Raw genomic sequence first — 12,516 nt, 5'->3', positions numbered from 1 at the left:
CAGGCTGAATCTTCTCACCTTTTATAACCGTAATGATAGCCTCAGATAACTTCTGCAAAGGAAATTGATGTCATGAACCTGAATTTTCTCCCCTTTTGTAAACATAACTAATTAGTCAGGTAACTTCTACAATAGAAGTTGCTTAATAAAGGAACTTTTCGTTTCAAGCATTGGGTAAGATCAGATCACACAAACATACATTAGGTAGGCGGAGAATGTGCATTAGATAGGTAGGTTCGTGTACATTTTACTGAAAAAAAAAAAAGTAACTTTTTACCCCTTGGTGTGCTTGATACGTGGAAGCAACCTTGAGCCCCGCGCAGAATAAACAATTTCTCTTTTATAAACCAAACTCGTTGAGAGAGCTCCCAAAATCGGCAACAAGGCCGCACGTGCCAGGGGTCACATCTGGCCTGCCCCTGTCGGAGGGGGACGTCCAGAACTCCCCGGCACTGGGGAACTGGGAGGGGGGCAAGAGGACAGACCCTGCCCTCACTGTCGCGGGAACATTCCTGGGGAAAAGCCCCTCCGGAGCCCATAAGGGCAGCAGCAAGTCCGAGGCACATAAAGGCAGAAGGCAAAGCTCAAGCCAAGGCTGCCAAGAGCGCGGGCGAGGCCCCTCGGCTGCTCGGGTTCGCGCTGGCAGAGCGCACACAGCGCAGTGGAAATTTCCATACCCGCTGCATCACGAGTGTGTAGCGGCGCCAGGAGGCGGGGCGTGAGGCAGGAACCATTCCGCGAGCCGCAGTCATGACAAGCTCGGGCTGGAATAATCCCCGCGCCGGTTCGGGCGGTGCGGCCCTCTCCCCCGGGCCCGGGAACGAGACGCGTTATTAGGGCACTGGGTCAGCTGCAGGAGTTGCTACTCCTGCCTGCACAAGGATTGGAGGGAATTACAGATCAAAGGCAGATTTGCCATGAGCTCAATTCTGCCGGAATAGCAGTGGCATCAAAGCTGCTTAGTAGAGGTCGTCTTTTTATCATTTTATGTACAAACGGTACATTTCCCCCCGCTGGAAACACTGCCCAAGGCACAGGGTCATTTGGAAAGAGTACAAAACACAAGGAGGAAGGCAACTGCCCATTTAGGTTTTGCATCACTGTTAAAAGCCTCTCATCTCTCAATTTTAATTCACAAGATCTACATGTACTTTTAATACTAGAAGAACTCGTTTACATTTAAGTTTTTAAAACAAAAATAAGCTTTTCAATGCATTTTGCTTCATGCAACTGACCTGGAAATTTAGGAATTAAGTCATACTTCAGTGGTAAGTAATCTACTAATCCACTTCCTTTTCACTCCTGGTGACACTGAGCAATGTTTCAAAGCATATGAGAAAAAAAAAAAAACACCCTCCCAAAAAAACCCCAAACCGACAAAAAACCAAACAAAAACAAACCAACAACAACAAAAAAAAAAAAAAAAAAAAAAAACCCAACAAAAAAACCCAAACCAAAATACATTGCCACCTGCAGTTTTAGACTGCAGTGGGGTAACTTAAAGGCTCCAGCTGAAGTTCTCATAGCAGCAGTGAATGACCACAAAATACTGTCAAAGTGATAGAATATCACAAAGGAGGAAACAATTAAGAAGCAGATTAGACTGCATTACAGAACATCACAAGCTCAGCCTTGGAGGGAAACAGTAATCAAGGGCTGAGCACAGAGTAAGCAAAAAGTTAAGTGCATAAAGTTAAGACATCTGTGAAGTCTTACTCAGGTTCAAAATAACCTAAAATGAACCTTGTAGATTTCAAGATCCAACTTTGAACACATGAAGTGATGAACTTAAAACTCATCACTGTTACTGATAAACAAGAGGGAGGAACTGAAAGTTAGTATTAACAGGAATTTTAATACACTCTGCTTGAAAGCATTAAGCACTTTAAACCCCAGGATAAACTATTATTCCAGTTTTGCTTATCAAGGAACTGCTGTTGCTTCACTCAGCATGGGCAGTACTTTGAAGTTTGAGAGCCATTTACACATACTAGAAGTCTTTAAAAAAAAAAAATACATGAGGCATCATCATACATCAACAGCCCACTTCCCTCCCACCACCTCCGTAAAGAAATCACTGCTCAATACCAGTTTTAAGTATAATTTGAAGTTTTAATACTAAGATCTTCCCGTTTCTCTGAAGCTCAGAAGCCTGCATGCTAACTCACAACGCCTGGCAGCTGTGGGTACACAACACTCAAGCCTGGTCTGCACATATGCTCATGTGAAGGCGACGGTTACGGTGCTGCAGAAGCTTCCTACACTTGTAGCAGCTCATTAGCAACACCACTACAGAGTTTTGATCTTTTCCAAGAACTGGCCCTACACTAGTGAGACAAGGAAGAACACTGTTTTCAATACTTTCTTAGAAGCCAGCTTTAATTTTCTTCCCCATCGAAGCGGAGCCTGCCATGCTAAGCAATCTAGCCCCATCAAGGCAAGGCTGGTATTTGTATAAGCTTAAATGTTTAATCAGACACAGTTGAGAAACCTTTCTAGAATTTAATATAAAAACATTTTGACATTTTGTTAATGTAAAGTTGTGCACATGTTGAGAAAATCGTCATCTGAAAGAAAAATCGGTCTTCAAATACCTTTATTGGAAGGCCATGCACTGCCTTCTGTTACTGTATTTCAAATCACTGTACATTTACTTTGAAAACACTGTCTGCATTTTCTAGTACAAAAAACTAAAAATTGTTTCAGGAATGTAGAGAAATATTCAACTTAAATAGCGAAAAAGTGCACCATAATTACTGCTGCACTGCAGTCATTTCTGCATTTCCCATTTCTTAAATAACTATCCTGTTTTGATAACACACAATATAAAGAGCAATTATGAAAAACTGAGACATTTAAATACACTAAGTTATTGAGAATAACTTGTGGGCATGGGGTAACCTATCATAGGAGCAGCACCAGTGGCAGGATAGGCATACTGCTGCTGGTTCATGCCATTGTGCATGTTGGCAATGTTACTGCCATACTGCTGCTCATAGCCGTTCTGGTACGCTCCTGCGGGGTTACCGCCGGCCCTGAAGCCAGCCTGCATGCCTGCAGCTGCAAAGCCATTCCCAAAGGGAGTTCCATTGCTGAAACTCTGGGCACTGTAAGCCCCATTTTGGGTTTTTGCTCCAAAGTCTCTCTTGCCTAGCGCACCATAGGTTCTCTCAAAGTTCTCCCTCTCTCTAAAACTACTAAATCCACCCCTTTTGCCCGCAGAGTATCTGTCACGTCGGTCACCTCGGGAACGACCTAGTGAAAGAGACAAGACAGTTATGTACATTATAAAGGCTCTTAAGTTCAGTTAGGCACGATTTATTTTCTGTCCCAGCAATTCAAACCTACTATAAAAGCTTCCCCAGGTGCTCACTGGACTCCAGTTAGATAAAGCTGTCTAACCTTTCAGGAGCCACACACTCTCCCCAGTAACACAAGTAGAAGCATCAAGGCAAAAAGTGACTTCTACCCTGCCAGCAGGACACTTGGGTCCATCTCTCTTTCCAGGCCATAGGAGACAAAGCCACAAAACTAAGTCCATGAGTGTTTTATTTCAGGGCAAATAAGATGTGCCTCTTTGGCCTGCCCTAGCCATTGGTGCACCACAAGCATAGACTGGGAGCATTTGGGTGCTGTTTTTTGGCTTTTGTGTTAATAAATACCTTCTGAGGTCACCGTAACTGGTAGCTAAACCACCTTCCACATTCATTTTGGAGAGAGGCTGGAGGTGGAATTCAGAGTTTCCATTTTGTTCTGAGAGGAAAGCTATGCACTGAGATCAGTAACAGCACGTACCTGAACCTCTGTCTTCAATCAGCTGAAGCAATTTGGGGTTGATGGCTTGATTAGCCTCCCGAAGCACAGAGATGAGGTCATTTACTTGCTTAATATTGTTAGGAGTAAAGAATGTGTATGCTGTGCCTGTTTTGGTACTGCGGGCAGTTCGTCCAATTCGGTGGATATAGTCCTCTGAGGAGTTAGGGTAGTCATAATTGATGACAAATTTCACATCTTCCACATCTGTAAAGTGTTGCAGTGTGGCAAAAAGCGAGGTACAAAGTTTTGCACACCACAACAGCCAAATCGAAGATAAACATTAGATAAGAGTATTTTAAAAGGAATAATGGCTGCAAAGAACAGTGTTAGAATCATCCATTTCTGCAAGAGTATTGTGGAAAAGTTACGCACACTCCATCTTGATCCCGTTCTCATCACCCACCCTGTGATCCAAAACCTTACCATAAGGAGTGTGCATTTGCTTGTCATTCCCAACTCAAGAGTCCCCTTTACAAATCATCAAGTGACATCTGAAAGCTTCTTGCAGTAGGGCCACTAAAGCTCACAGCAGCCTCTTCATGTGCTCATTTGAGGACCTTAGAGTAAAAACATACAAGGTCCTTCACATACACACTCATTAGAAGCTCAAAAAAAAGGGGCCACACTGCTCGTCTTGCCAAGACCTTTGAACCGCAGCTGCAAGAAAAACATACCTGTCCCCCCAAAGTCACCAAGTTGTTTTTATGCACTGTGTCTCGTCTAGGCAAGCGCTTCCAAGAAGCCAGGGTTCACTTGAGAATGTGTCTCTCTCTGGCAGGTCTCGACATGACGACTACGTATAGGTGGAGGAACTTCGACTTTCAAAGGCATTGAAAAGCCATTGCTTTCCTGCCCCACTTGTTAAAGTGAGAGGTGGACTTTTTTTCTCAGATTTCATGTGCCAGTACTCACCAATTTGTACAAGGCTTAGTACATTTTAAAGCTGCTCTCTCCATTTCATGGTTGAAAAAAATTTCATTGAACATTGAAGTTTAAAATTATGTTCTTCAACATTTCAAAAAACTCACTGAAATTCAAAGACCCACAGATCACAGCAGACAGTATGCACAAACTAACAGTACTGCACCATGGCAAATCATGCAAAGCATGGAGAGAAGAGAAATACCAGGGCAAAGTGAACTGTGAATGAAACTGCTTATTTCATGAGAGAACAGTTTATGGGGTAGTAGTTTAAAGGATGATCTTTGCCTTTTGAAGATTACTGGCACACAATGCTCTCAGCTTTCACCTCTCTATTTGACTGGAAGCAGCCAGCCGATCATTTCCACTAGTCCTCCATCCCCCTCGAGTCCTCCGATTGTCATGCCTAGGCCTTGCCACAAAGACTGCACCTTTATGTGAAGAAAACTTAGAAAAATGCAGAGGTTAAAGAAAGCAATAGACTTTCTTTAAAAGCTTTGGGCAACTGGCATTACTGAGTTTTACTAACCTAGACCTCTGGATGCAACATCTGTAGCAATCAGGATTGGTGCTTTTCCATGTTTGAATTCTGTAACACAAGAAGTGAATCAGTTTCTTCCTTAAATAGCACACATCAGATGCTTGCAGAAATTGCTGAAACTCACCATTTAGAACCCAGTCCCGCTCCTGCTGACTTTTATCACCATGAATACCCATCGCTGGCCACCTGAAAACACAGAACTTCATTGACCCAGGAACACTCCATCAGTGGCTTCATTAGCCAAAGATAGGCCTACTGGCAAATTCCAGTCTCAGCATTGCAACTGACAGCTGGTGTCACTCTGTGACAGTTTTGATTCTTAACTGTTGTGTCAAGAACACACCCAAGACTACTAGGGTTGCTTAGTGAAATCTCAGCTATTACTCACCCATCTCTCCTCATTTTTCTGGTAAGATCATCACAACGCCTTTTGGTTTCCACAAAAACAATTGTTTTGTTTTCCTTCTCACTCATGATTTCTTCCATCAAACGAATAAGCCTATTAATGAAGATATTTTGGTTAGAGCTTAGACCGATTTGTACTGTACAAGTTTAAACTAATTTCTTGCCTTTGTCTTCAGACTGATGTCAAAAAAATCCATCAAGACAAGACATTCATTTCACAGTTCATAAAGCAAAACTGACAGAAAACACAGAATGCTTTACCCCAAGGACTACTTACTTGTCATCTTTCTCGACATCATGACACACATCCACAATCTGAAGAATGTTGTGGTTTGCACTCAGTTCCAGTGCACCGATGTTGATGTGCACATATTCTTTCAAGAAATCTTCGGCCAGCTGCCTCACTTCCTTAGGCCATGTGGCACTCCACATCAGAGTCTGCCTGTCAGGCTGGAGAAGAAGATCAGGTCAATAGAAGATCAGTATAGGGTGAAGTTAAATGCCCAACCAAAACTACCCAGGCTTGCACTGCCCTTGCTTTAATAAGGGTAGTAGCAATAGTTTGTACTTGCTATAGTGATAAATGCATGAACTATTTATACTCACTCTTATCTGATCCACAATTTTTCTGATCTGAGGTTCAAATCCCATGTCAAGCATCCTGTCAGCTTCATCAAGGACAAGGTAAGTACACCTCCTGAGATTGGTCTTTCCAGCTTCTAAGAAGTCTATAAGTCTTCCAGGTGTTGCAATGCAGATTTCCACACCTAAAACCAAGCAGTCCTGTCAGCTGAAGCAGTTTCCACATTGCCTCAGACAGGGATGCACCAAGGCTGATCCATACCTCTTTCCAGGTCACGGATTTGTGGTCCCTTTGGAGCACCTCCATAAATACATGTGGACTTCAAACGACACGCTCTGCTGTATTCAGCAGCCACCTGCTGCACTTGTTGGGCCAGTTCACGGGTTGGTGCCAGCACAAGACACTAGAAATAGGATGCCCAGCTTTAAGCTCAATATCCTTTGGAAAGTCCTAGTCTGACAATAATTTTGAGTGGAAAGTTCAGTGCCAGATTGACTGAAGTAGATTTAAGTAGCCAAACCAGCAAACCAAGTTACCTGGCATCTCAACGGCCACCACTGACCTAACATGTGAAAGATACCTGGAAGTCACTAGCTTCCACGGAATAGCAATTTCCAAAATGTAACCCAAAAATCAAACATCTCTCCCTGTTCTGTACTATTTTAAGGACAATCCAATCAGAGCTTATAGAATCTGGTTGGGAGAGTACCCCAACAGGGAATCACTTTATTCATACAGAAAAACAGAATGCAGCTACGCACTCTAATGAGCATGGACAACTGGTACTTGTAATACACAATCAATGTTCTCTAGAAATTAAAATCCCCTTTCACTTAGGAATACTCACAATAGGTCCATCTCCTCGCTCCAGGAATGGCTGATGATTTATATGCACAATGGCAGGCAGTAAGTACTGTTTGGAAAAAAGAAAAATCTCATTATACTCTCTTCCCAGTAGTGCTCCCCCTGCACTAAGCCAGGCCATACTGTCACTGCTGTAAATCCAGCAGTATTCCAGGCTATAATCAAAACTTACAGAGAGTGTTTTCCCTGATCCAGTCTGTGCCACTCCGACCATATCCAATCCACTCAATGCAACAGGCCAACCTTGTGCTTGAATAGCAGTTGGTTCAGTGAAGTTCTGCCTCTGAATTACTTCCATAACATTTGCTTGAAGAGAAAATTTAAACGCATGAATTCAGATGCTGCCCTAATCCAGCCTGAAGAACAACCAATAAGCTGGTCTTCACTTACCAGGGAAGTTTGCTTCATAAAAGTTGATAATTGGTTTTGGACAGTTATGGCCCCTAACTGTGACCTCTTTGCTTGCTCTGTACTGTTCAACTTCTTGCTGCAAAACAAAACACCCATTATTGGAAATATACTTTGATACAAAAGTTGTATTTTAAATGACCCCAACTGCGCCTGCTGGGCCCCATGACCCTCAATGTGTTTGCACTTTCTGTTTACTTTTGCTCAAGCCATATCAGGTACGTACCGCAGTACGTCTAACTACATCCGGATGTTCTTGGTAGAAGTTCTTCTCAAATTTGGGCAGCTCATCTAAGTTCCATTTTTTTTTTGTAAGTTTCTCCCCAGGGTTTCCAAATTTCTTCCCAGAGAGAGGTCCACCTCTACTTCCTCCAAAACGAGGGGCTCCAAACCTAGGGAAAAAGAACATAACATAGAATGCAAGAGAAACATTTTGGTCCTCTTCCTGAACACTTTAACCACCATCTTTGCAGTCCACCCGTTAACTCCACAATTCAGATGTATAAACTCTACCTACTTAATTTTCAGGACACTAGAACTTTGAAAACCATACTTTAGGCTGTAGACGCCATAATCTGCCTTGCCACAATTCTTACTCAAAAGCTAAGGCAATATGTCTTTCCCACTTCCATACAATGCAATCGAACAGCAAGTTACAACAAGCGAAGTAAGGCATTAAAACCTTGGCACTACCCCGTAATCAAAATGGTTTCCCATCCCAGCGACACTCCTATTGTTGAAAGCAGGCAGGGGCAGTTACAAAACCTTCCGTATAACTTTCCCGTAAACCGTTTCTTTTATGTCCCAGAAAACAAACTTCTTTTTACAAAGATACTTTATGAGGCCATGCGCTTTATTAGCATTTTAGGTTCGGTCCCTCTGTTCCGATAAGGCGGATCTCGAAAGCCCCGAAGCGCAGCTTAAAGCCGCGCTAAGCCGTGCGCTGGATCCGAGTACGGGGCCCCCTCCCCCGCCCCGATCGCTTCCCGGTTTTGGCCGGGCGGGCGCTGGGAACGATCCTTCCCAGCACAACACAGCGCTCCCCGAGTGGCCGCTGCTTCCTGCCAGCGCTGTTTCCTTTGTCTCTCATTTCTGTCTACGCCACATTTTCTAGCCGCTGCCATTTTAGAGCCGGGGCTGGGCGGGGGGAGGAGGAGGAACAAAGGCAGCGGCAGCACAGCCGGCATTTTGATTCCCCTCAGCCACCGCATGGCGGGGCCGGCCATTAACATCCGCTTACACAACACAAAGCGGAGCCGGCCAGCTCCTACCGGTCACAGCCCGAGCCTTGGGAGGGGGAAGGGAGGGAGGGGAACCGCCCTGCCAAGAGTTCCCCAAGGCTTCGGCACCACCAACCCACTGACCCACAAACCTCCAGCCCACCCGCCGCTCCCAGCGGGAGGGAATCGGTCTCTACGGGGACCGTCCTTGCTAGGGGATCGTCCCTAGGCGGGTGGGGGCTAATCTTTTCTCCCCACAGGAAAAAAAAATATATCCCCCCGCGCCACTCTCACCCGTGGGGGGTGCTCTGAGGCGGAGGAACCGATACAGTCGCCCACAATCGGTGGCTTAAAAAAGCCAGATGCCCTCCCCCGGCCACCCCCCGCGGCGGGAGCGCTGAGGGAAGGGCTCAGGGCCCAACCCCCACCCCGCCGCCATCTTAACCACACGAAAAATAACCCCGAGAGCCCCACGGGCAGACTCAGAGTCCGGACGCTGGCGGCGGCTGGCGCCGGCCGTGCCCCCGGACTCACCCTCTATCCCTGTCGCTGGAATACCCGGGCATGGCGATGATAGCAGTGGGCGAGGCGATTCCGGTCACTTAAAGCGAGTGGCGAAGAGCTACGCAAGATCCGGCGCCGCTGACGGGGGCCGCTCACTGTGGGCGGTCGGCCGCGCGGACGCCGGTTATATAGGGGGGGGCAGCGGGGGCTGCCGGGAGCCGACGCGTGACGCACGCGCAGGCCCCACCCCCGCCGTTACGTAAGCGGCCGGAGCCAGCCCGAGGCCCTGCCCCCTTCCGCGTGGGTGCGGCTGCGGCTCGCCCGGCTGACCGGCTTTGAGCTCGCGGCCGGAAGTGCCTCCTCTCCCGCGGGGAGCGTTCCCCCGCGCCTGCGCGGGGCTGCTGTGGGCGGGAGCCTCGTTCCCGCTGAGGTCTTCCCGGCCTGAGGGAGAAATGGAGATGGAGAATTCTCCCTCCCACCCTCCATAAGTGCGGGCTTTCGGCCGCCCGGCACGTTCAGAATGCAGCTCAGCTCCTCATGGGTTTTGGCAGGGCAGAGCCGGACCCTAATGTCCGCAGTGCAGCCCCCCACTTCTCACAGATCTGTTTATGAAAATCCTCCTGAAAGAGCTCAAGAGGAGCCTGGGCTTTTAACTAATAAACATTTTAACTAATAACTGATACTTCACGGTAGATTGACCCCATGCCCACTTGTGATTTTCGCTCTCGGAAGAAGCCAATGTGCAGATCCTGAAAAGCTGGACGCAAAATAACATCAAACCTCCTCAGGCCAGTTCTTTTATACTATTACCCACTGCCTTTTATAAATGTTTAGGAACATTTATGTAAACAGAAATATTTATAAGCACATGTCTGTAAACAGTTACCAGTGTTATCTTTCTGAATTCCACACCAGGGCCAGTAACCTGAGTCAAAGGTCATCTGAGGTGCAGCGTCACTGAAAAGCTGCTCAGAAAGCACTGGATAAAAACATTCAGTACCCCAAGTGGACACTGCTGTTCACCTGCCCGGCTTTGCCAGGGGAGGAACAACGCAAATGTCCTGAGGCTTTACACACATGTGAGTTGAAGTTTGAAGCACAAACACCCGCAAGCCACCTGCTCCAGGCAGAGAGGGAAGCAAATGAAAACAACATAAGGAAGGAGAAGTGCGATAACACTCCTCACTTATATCCTCCCACCTTCTAGTAATCTGTGCTTTAAGGCTTTTCTGGGACAAAAATAACTGTATTTGATAGCCATTTCTTCCCATTTTGGTTCTATTTATGCCCTTAGCTTGTTAGATACCATGACAATGTTTTTTACAGTTTCACTGTATGCAACCTGAAAAACATTTACTTTCATTTTCAACATATTGCCACATAAGAACAAGAGGAACAAAACAATATGAATTAGTAGAAATGGTGAGTAATAACTTTATATTTATATTGTTTGTGGACATTAATATCTTCTAAGTCACCTCCTTTATAAACCAAAGCTGCAGTGTAATTTTTCCTCCTTTTAAAGCAATTCCACAGGTCTAATTATCCTTTGCTATTTTTTTCTTTATTGACAAGAAATTCACAACAATTAAAATCTGGACCTCATACAGATCTACATAATGGAAGTATAAAGATGTTTTTGATCTGTTGTGCATTATTTTCTAGCAATTTTTAAAAATTCTTGCTAAGACTAGAGCAAGGTTTGCAAAGACTAGAGGTGTACATGACATCGTCCTCACAAGTAACACCTAAGTCAGGCTTATTTTGTTTATGAATAGCCACAGCTGTTTGACCCTCAGCAATTTGGAATTCCACCTTGCTCAACCATTTTTTGTTATAATTAATTTTTTCTTTCAGTAGCACTCCAACTTGACTGGTTTTGTTAATACTATCCCTGCAAATGTCTAATAGAGGGACCTCCCTTTTTTTTTTCAGTATAGATATACTTACTCAATATGGCCTGTGAAAGATTTTTTTGTTCCCAAACACTCCTATTAACACTCTCCACATTCTGACCCTACAGGCTTCCTGTTCCTGATGAATCTGTAAAAGATTTTTGCAAAGGCTGTAAAAATAACAAATTATCTGATATCTTCTTGTTCTGTTGCATTTATCTGAACACATCTTAATTTGATTTTGTTCGTGTATAACTTAGTGGCTCCTGTTACTGTGCTGTTTAATCTTTCCAACGTTTTAAAGAATTGAAAAGACTGAACAAAAACTCAGTCCCTGCCTTGTCTACACGCAGTTAAGTCTGCAAGGAACTCCTCTTTCAATTTCCTTTGTAAAAAAACTTCCTCATCTTTCTGTTCCACCCTCCTAAGTTAAGCATGATTTGATTTGATTTTCTCATGTTCTCTTAATCTGAGCCAATACATGGAAACAAATCAACACAGCTTTGCAGAGCTGTGTATGTAGCAAACTGAAATCCATATTTAGCTTAGTTTTGATAGCACTGATCTATATTTGCGTATACACAACAAAAGCTCTTTTGTGTTCTTCAGGTGGTGTGTGCACTTGGATTTAGATCTACGAATGACACCCGTGGGCTGTTGGAGCTCACACCACTGAGGTTATTACTGACAGTCATTGTTCTTACGGTCAAAATTGGGACCTCAGTTGCTTTCGTCGTGCTCGAAGAGTTTAACGATAAAGGGCACCATTTTTTCTTGCAACATAGAAAACCCAGAATTCCTGAGGAGCATGGAATATTGTTGCTTAGAAAGGAAGATAATAGACTTTCACCATCCAACCTCTCCAAAAAACTGTGCTAGCAGCTAATACAGTAAGCCTCACTTCTAAATCTTATTTTTAATAAAGGTTTTAGCACTCCTTTCATACAGAAATGCCTTCGGGTTACCCTGCCAAACCTGTATCGTGGCAATTAACACCAGCCCCCCGTTAATGGACATACCGGCCGGCAAACGTCCCGGGCCAGCTTGCAAGGTCGAGTGCTAGAACTTTCCCCCACTCCACCCCCGCCCCAGGCCGGCCCTTTCCCCATCTTTACCGAGAAAACGCCAACAGCCGCCTCCCATTCAGGTGACGAAGGCGGAACCTCCAGGGCAAACCCCACCTCCCCCACCGCCATTTTACGCCGGCAGACGCATTCGGCGGCCGGAGCGCCCCGGGGCCGGCCCATGCTGCCTGCGGGCGGGGACGGTGGCGGTGGCGGCCGGGCGGAACCGCGGGGATCCGGGCGGGGGCGCCCATCACGTGACCGGGGAGTGGCGGGGGATAGCACGTGACCCGCG

The 12,516-nt window shown here is 45.5% G+C and overlaps 1 protein-coding gene across 3 annotated transcripts; it reads right to left on the bottom strand.

The window, feature by feature from the left end:
• Window positions 1–2,482: 2,482 nt before the first annotated feature.
• DDX5 (DEAD-box helicase 5) lies at window positions 2,483–12,490 on the bottom strand. 3 transcript variants are annotated; one of them, XM_042032254.1, is made up of 13 exons: window positions 12,273–12,490; window positions 7,765–7,930; window positions 7,521–7,617; window positions 7,303–7,436; window positions 7,114–7,179; window positions 6,528–6,669; window positions 6,290–6,450; window positions 5,961–6,133; window positions 5,667–5,777; window positions 5,403–5,464; window positions 5,267–5,326; window positions 3,796–4,020; window positions 2,483–3,255 (listed from the first exon to the last, which is right to left on the bottom strand). In XM_042032254.1, exons 1-13 carry the CDS (start codon window positions 12,473–12,475, stop codon window positions 2,870–2,872), a joined length of 1,986 nt encoding a protein of 661 aa, XP_041888188.1. In that variant the 5' UTR covers window positions 12,476–12,490; the 3' UTR covers window positions 2,483–2,869. The 3 variants fall into 3 exon arrangements, with proteins under 3 accessions (XP_041888188.1, XP_041888189.1, XP_041888191.1); XM_042032255.1 differs by lacking the exon at window positions 12,273–12,490 and adding an exon at window positions 9,293–9,490; XM_042032257.1 differs by lacking the exon at window positions 12,273–12,490 and adding an exon at window positions 9,317–9,453.
• Between the last annotated feature and the right edge of the window lie 26 nt (window positions 12,491–12,516).

This window comes from Corvus kubaryi, unplaced genomic scaffold (genome assembly GCF_017639235.1).
Source record: "Corvus kubaryi isolate FWS band 111438036 unplaced genomic scaffold, C.kubaryi_AGA036_p1.0 37353, whole genome shotgun sequence".
In the NCBI taxonomy this organism is placed as follows: domain Eukaryota; kingdom Metazoa; phylum Chordata; class Aves; order Passeriformes; family Corvidae; genus Corvus; species Corvus kubaryi.
This window is presented reverse-complemented; position numbering and strand designations above follow the sequence as displayed.